This window comes from Buceros rhinoceros, unplaced genomic scaffold, assembly GCF_000710305.1.
Source record: "Buceros rhinoceros silvestris isolate BGI_N320 unplaced genomic scaffold, ASM71030v1 scaffold23639, whole genome shotgun sequence".
NCBI lineage: Eukaryota > Metazoa > Chordata > Aves > Bucerotiformes > Bucerotidae > Buceros > Buceros rhinoceros.
In genome coordinates, this window is record NW_010432443.1 from 5,018 (window position 1) to 11,947 (window position 6,930).

The 6,930-nt window shown below is 49.7% G+C and overlaps 1 protein-coding gene across 1 annotated transcript in view; it reads right to left on the bottom strand.

The window, feature by feature from the left end:
* The window catches only part of LOC104500185 (fibronectin type-III domain-containing protein 3a-like), a 22,384-nt gene that overhangs the window by 971 nt on the left and 14,483 nt on the right, over nucleotides 1-6,930 (bottom strand). The window contains exons 13-24 of the mRNA XM_010143789.1: nucleotides 6,786-6,925; nucleotides 6,460-6,546; nucleotides 6,005-6,143; nucleotides 5,401-5,469; nucleotides 5,145-5,263; nucleotides 4,934-5,039; nucleotides 4,396-4,571; nucleotides 3,501-3,614; nucleotides 2,856-3,005; nucleotides 2,230-2,510; nucleotides 1,772-1,984; nucleotides 910-1,076 (exon numbers count right to left, since the gene is read on the bottom strand). Coding sequence (XP_010142091.1) covers nucleotides 910-1,076; nucleotides 1,772-1,984; nucleotides 2,230-2,510; nucleotides 2,856-3,005; nucleotides 3,501-3,614; nucleotides 4,396-4,571; nucleotides 4,934-5,039; nucleotides 5,145-5,263; nucleotides 5,401-5,469; nucleotides 6,005-6,143; nucleotides 6,460-6,546; nucleotides 6,786-6,925 — 1,761 coding nt within the window. The remainder of the gene's footprint in view (nucleotides 1-909; nucleotides 1,077-1,771; nucleotides 1,985-2,229; nucleotides 2,511-2,855; nucleotides 3,006-3,500; nucleotides 3,615-4,395; nucleotides 4,572-4,933; nucleotides 5,040-5,144; nucleotides 5,264-5,400; nucleotides 5,470-6,004; nucleotides 6,144-6,459; nucleotides 6,547-6,785; nucleotides 6,926-6,930) is intronic.

The window sequence follows — 6,930 nt, forward strand, 5'->3', positions numbered from 1 at the left end:
TTGTTGGCATTTTAGAAAAAGGGAACAACAGTCTCTACAAAGTCCTTGTGTTTTCCGTCGGAAGAAAAGGCCCAAACCCACCAGACGCCACAGTGACTCATTTTCACCACTACTGCAGCGAACGGGCCCCCGTTCCAGTGGCTACCAGGAAGTTTCCTCACTCTGCCTTGACGTGCGCTCTGCCTCTCTGTATTTTCCATCGAAAACCTGTCAGTGCTGATGCGGGCGACTGGGCTGGGTACAGCTAAAAGCAGAAGGTTTGCCCCGCGTGTTTGTCACCGCTGTAGAGGCAGCTGTCACTCCTAGAGGTAATTGTCACTCCAACGACTTTAAGCAGCGAAGGTCTGTTTCATTCCCCCTTTTCCTTTGCTGTATTTTGTACATAAGCTTAAAAATATGGTCCCTGCAATATCCGCAGGTTACCCTTGTCTGCCTTTCCAAGCTGAGGAGTTTCTGATGTCTAAGGCTTGTACAGAGGCACAAGCGCTTTCAGAGCCCTGGAGAAAGGGGTGTTTATGCCTGTGCATCTCCAGAGCTGAAATTACACGTGATAAACGCAGTTAATTGTCCGTCCTGGTCCTCGGCATGACTTTCCCTCACGGGAATCTTCAACGTTCTTATTAGAGAGCGAAGATGAGAGGAATCACCTGTTTTCTCGTCTGCTGTTGTACGTGATCTCAAATGATCAGTAACCCTGAACAAGGCCTTTCCAGCTGGAACAGGGCAGAAGAAATCCTCACTGCAGGGGCGGAAGAGCCTCACGCTGGTCCTACACCAGTACAACCCTTCTTACACTGAGATAAAGCCCCTCACCGGTTTCTGTTCTCTGGCCCACACAGACGCTGGGCTGGGAAGAGTCGGGCTGCGGCATTCACTCCAGCACGTGAACAGCTCATGGTGTCAACTCACCTTTAAGAGACGCAGGTGGAGACTTGGTTGTAGTGAAGGCGTAAACTTCGGAAAACGCCCCCTCCCCAGCGTCGTTGTACGCCTGGATTCTGAAATAGTATGTAGTGGATTCGCTGAGCCGCTGCACCTTGTATGTGTGACAAGGACCACTATAAACCGTCATGAACCTGGAAGGCAGACACAGAACACAGGCAAATCATCCCGCGGTGACGCGTTGCTACGTCAGCAGCGTAGGCGGGACACTTCCATATCCAACTGAAGCCCAAAGAAGTGCCAGGGCATTGCAGGTGCCCCTGGTTTCCAGAGGCAGGCCCGGGGAATGTCAGGCGGTTTGAACTCTGCTCCTGTCAGCGACAGGTCATGACGGGCACCGGACCAGCACACACCTCGCTCTGGTGCTGGCAGAAGCCTTCGTTTGCTTGCAGGGAGTGTCCACTCGACCTGTCTGGGCGCTGAGCTACGGCCGCACACAGCTACCGCAGGAACTGCTGCAGCAGGCTGCTGGCTGCAGTCAAGAGGAGAACCCTCGTGTGTAGGGGGGAAGGTGGGATTTCAAGGTGAAGAACAGCCCTCACCCCGTGTCCTACAGGCAAACCAGACCTCGGTTTAGAAATTCCACAAACCAAACCACCCTGGAAACACGGGAAGATCTAAGATCTGACTGAACAGTGAGCAGTTTTGCTGTTTACAAGCGCAACAGCCATTAACAGCATTTCTGGCTGGAAGATGGGATGGGAAGATGCAAACCTTGGGATGCCCAATCACTCACTAGTGCCAACAGAAGTGACAACACTTACATCGTCCCCAAAACCCGATACCAAGCTGTAAAGCAACAATGTCCCTCACGGTCTGACCCTCTTACCTGCCGAACCTGTCCTCCATCTGCAGGTTGAACTGGGTGGGGTTGGAGATTAAAGCTCTGCTCGGCCCTTCGCCCCATTTGAGTTTAAGGCTCTGGTAGCTGAAGACCACGCACTCCAGGTGGGGGGGGTCGGGAGGTAGTGGTTTCGTTTTGGCTTTAATGGACTGACTGAAAGGGCCGACTCCAAGGCTGTTTATGGCCTGTATTCTAATTCTGGAGGTGCGAGAAGAGCAGCCACGTGGTTAATTCAGTGAGGCCCTGACACAGGCTAGGTCATGAAGCAAGAGCTGAAAGCTATACAGAACATAACTCCAGACAGTTAGAAATTAACTCTAAAAATAACCTACTCCTGTAAGCCGAAAGAAACATTGCTCTCAAAATTTCAACCACTACCCTCAAAGCTACTGGACTGGAAAATCTCACTGAGGTGGTTTCAGAGTGACCCGATCCATCCTCACCTGTACAGGGTGTCAGGCAGCAGATTCTCAAGAACGTGGCTTGTGCTTCTTCCCACAGTGACGAGCTGCTTTTCCCCGTATTCTATGTTATACCCGGTGATCTCTGCCCCATGGCAACACGGTTCTTCCCAGTGGATCACAAGGCACGTTGATAAAGGAAGAGGCATTTCCATCTGATCTTCTTCAAGTAAATGCAGCACCGATACCGCTGCAGGCACCGCCGGGGGGGTGGTCACCACGCCAGCCTCGCTGAACAGCCCCACACCAGCGACGTTGACCGCCTGGAAGAGACCCCGTGCTGGTGACTGAGCCCACACTCTCCTCACCAGGCAGGAACATCAGTCACGCTGCCTGTGCATGCTACTGGAAGCACTTTGGAAGAGAATGGAAAATCTTCCAAGTAAGATGTAAACACGGCAAAATGGCTGGAATTGGATGCAACTCTAAATTGATCTAAATTCCATTTCTAGTTAGGAGGGACTGGGGGAGAAGGGGAAGCGTTTTTACCTGCTCCACTGCATTAGTAGGTGACAGCACGTGATTTTATTCATCTCCAGCTGAAGTTTTTCTTCGAACTGGATGTACTTGTTTATTCACTCAGTAACATCACACAGTGCTTTTCATACCTGGACTCTGCAGTAATAGGTGGTAGCAGGTGTGAGACCTTTCACTTCATAGCTCTGGCAAGGGCCGCTGTAGATGAGGTGCATCGAGCCCTCCACCTGTCCCCAGTCCAGCCGGTATTCGCTGATCTCTGCACCATTGCACGCCGGGCTCTACGGGTTTAAGGGATACGTTTCCTTTCAGCTACTGCACATACTCACGTTCATCATACATGAGCATCATCTCTGGTTACAGTGAACAAAGACAGGGGAAGAGGAGCACCGGAGTGGAAACCTGAGCTCTTCTCCATCACGGCCAAAGGCACGAGCTGAAGTCCAGCTTGTTGAAAGGTTTCCATTTGGACATGGCTGTAACACCACCACAGTTCAGAGCAGAATTCTGAGTGACTCACCATCTCTCTCCACTTGGATATGCTAATTATACATTAGTTACCATACCAGGAGGAGGATGAAATGTCACCCAGTTTATTCAGTTAAGACGGAAATTCATAGCTGACAAAATTTACAAAACCTCTGTAAAGAGGTGGCCTCAAAATACTCCACCTCATCACCTGCTGTTTGTTCCACTTCTGTGTGTCATCCACGTGTCACTACAATTCTCAAAGGCAACTATTAACGTGCGTGTTACTGAGCATCACCAACACCCACCTCCCAGGAAACGACAGCACAGCTTGCACTTTTACAGGCGACGAGGGGTTTGCAGCATTGGTCGGGGGGTCCCGGAGCAGTGGAGATCTCTGCTTTGTCGGAGTGGGGGCCGAACTGCAAGAAAACACGACTGCATGAGCACAGCAACGGCAGTGCGGCGGAACCGGACGTGCCAGTGTATGAGCTGAACAAAGCAAATTATTGTTAACTTGATGGGGAAATAAACCAAAGAGTTGAGGGCTTAGTTTCACAGTGCCGTTCACAACCCCCTTCAGGTGGTTTGCTCTCTAAAGCGGCCCTGGGCCTGCAGGATATCTGTCATCCTCTGCTGCTACGGCTTTGTGAACTCCTCCTTCCCCCTCATCAGGATCTGGCTTCCAGAAGCAGCCACGTTCTGTCTCAGACAGACTTTTATTCAAGCAGTGTTTACCCCAGCCTGGTTCAAACCCGGCAGCATTCACACACACCCTCTACACAGTAACACTGCTGAGCCTACGCTGAGAGTGAAACAAAGAGCAACGTCTTCAGGCATAGAGGTCAGGTGGTTGTTCACAGCCGGGAGCGTGGGGTTTACGTTACAGTCAAAGGAATGACTACAAGTGGCAGGAGAACGTCTGGCACCAGCTTTGGACCAGTTCCCTTCAGCACTGGCAGCAGTGCAGTGAACCACCACAGAAATGCACCGCACAGTGAAGAGCCCCTGGCTCAGGGATCTCCAGTCCTTCCTTCAGCCCCGATCTATTGAAACTTCTTTAAATCGTATTTTTTATGCTGTAAGAAATTTTGCTCCTTCAACAGAACTACGACACAACACAGAAGCTACAAAATACCACCAGGCTGGTAAGTCTCATCACCATCTCTCATCTAAACATGCTCTCGTTAGCGCTGTAGTTACCCCAACTTTATTCGCCGCTCGTATCCAGAAGCAGTACGTTCTCCCCGGAAGCAGATTGTTCACTGTGTATTCAGACGCTGGACCCTGATAGACTTGTCTGCGTTCCTCTTGCTCAGAGGTTGCCATCTCCAGAATGTACTCGGTGATGTCAGAACCTCCGTCTACGGCTGGTGGGCCTAGGAAAGAAAAAGAGGGTTTTTTTTTTTCCCTGTTAATTTCACAAAGCATTTTCTCCTTTAAGTACTTTCCACACAGCCTCCTCAAGCTAGCAGTTGAGTCAGCTGAGTTCTGGAAGTTGGAGTGCAGGCTTTTATCCTGTACCTGAGCAGAAACTCTTGATGAAGCTTGCTTTTCCCCCCCCGATACTGACAGATCGGTTTAAAATGGCCTTCCTCGGTTTTTTTCAGATGTTTTCCTCATATTACCCAGCGTGTCTTCATTACTCTTTGACTATCTCCTGAAGAGTTCTAAGGTTTTTCACGTGTGTTACGACATTTACAATCAGAAAAGTGTTGTGTCCAGCCACGTTGGAGCTTACCCCACTGCAGAGTGATCTCCTTGGGCTTGGCTTTGCCTGCCAGGCACGGAGCGTGACACGGGCCAGGAGGAACGGCTGACGTCGTGACAGTCATGACATCAGAGGCCTAGCAGCGACACAAAGGATTTCAGCATGGAAACACTCAATGACATTTCACTACAACACCTTGAGAAGTGGTTTTCAGAAGCAAGTTTAGCCTCCTGTTTCTCACCTGGCTTTCACCACCTTTACTGGCACAATAAACTCTCATTCTGTACGAAGTGCCAGGCTTGAGGTGATCGCACACGTGTTCGCGCTGGGAGCCGCTGTAGACGGTGTTCCATTTGCTTCCTGAGGAAACACACACCACTTCACACCACAGAACCTCTGCAAACATCAACCCTGAAAATCCCCTCACACAGTCATTGGGTTGGCAGAAGAAAGCACTCCAGCACAGGCTGCCTGAGGGCGCGGAGCTGACTGCTTACCAACTGATGCTTCTGAGACTTCCAAACAGTATTTAGTGATGTCCGACCCTCCGTTATCTTTGGGTGGCTCTGAAAGAAATCAACATCTCAAAATGAATTACAGCAGGTTTCAAACCGATGCACTATCCTGTTACCGGCTTTTCCAGAGAACACATTCATTGACTGCCAGACACATTCCAGCAGAAAATTCAACAGAAACTGTGTGCTTAGATATTCACAACACATTCTGCAGAATAATTTTTCTGTAATTAATGGTGATTATGGCAGGAAGAAGAGTAGCCAAGGAAATACTGCCCCATCTCTTATTTTTAAGAGCACACTTAATTATTTAAGAGCCTCCAGATTTACTGTGGTGCTTAGGACAGCCAACAGCACTGACTGCTTCTCTAAAATGAATAAAGAAAACCAGCCCTTTTGTGCCACAGCCTCCAAACAAACCAAGCTGCGATTTTTGGGAAACTCTTACATACTTCTCCTGCAATAACAATATCTGCAGAGACAAAGAATTTGCCTGAGCTTGCCTCTGCTTTGCGACCCACACCACTGCCGGACTGTCCCTACGAGAGCAGTGCTCAAAAGACGGTGTGAACAGAACGTCACCTACCCCATGTAACCTTCACGCTGTGCGGATGGATCTTGCCCTTCACGGCTGGTTTACTCGGCGGTGCAGGTTTGTCAGCATTGGTGCTGTGCTCCACCACCTCGCTAGGGCTACTTTTTCCTTCGCTGTTGTAGGCAAAGAGCTGTTTCAGGAATGAATGGAATATATAATAAATGCTTGATTTTATGACAAGGAATATCCTGCTGATTTAAAAATTCTGCCCCTCCCCACCCCGCCAAAAACCACAACAGAAAAGACAACAATTAAAAAAACCCCAAAATTAGCCACCGCAAAAAAATCTGATCTGTATTATGAATCCACCAAACCCCACTGGAACAACCAAAGTACTGCCGGGAATTTTCTGCTGTCTCCACGGAAAGCGCCTTAGCTGTAGGAAAATGCTCAGGCTCCAGAAAAGCACAGCCATCATGAAATTAGAGACAAAAGAGAGTACAGACCCTGAACTTGTAGGACGTGCTCCTCCTCAGATTTCTTAAAGTGCACGAGAGCTCGTCCCCGTTGTACTGCGGCTGGAACCCATAGCCCTGGGAGGGAGGGAAGGAGGAACAAGCCCCGTCACTCATTTTCCCTGACAAAAACCAGATCGGATCGATCAAACCGTACAGCTTGAACTTCACCTTCATTGTATGAACACATGCAACACCGGCCAGCTGCTGCAGGGCTCTGCAGCAGTTTACGTGAAAGCAGAACATGGAGTTAATTTTTTTATTTCAGTGCTCATGTGTATCAGGCTTTTGCAGATAAACCAAATGCCAGCACTTACAGAACCTTCTTCTTCCACCTCCAAGGTGTAAGTGAGGGATTCCTCGGCAGACACCCCGCTTGGTGGGCTCCACTTCACTGCCAGCCAGGTCACGCCTGCTTCCACCAGCACAGGGGGTGAGGGGGCTGGCGGGACAATTCCTGCT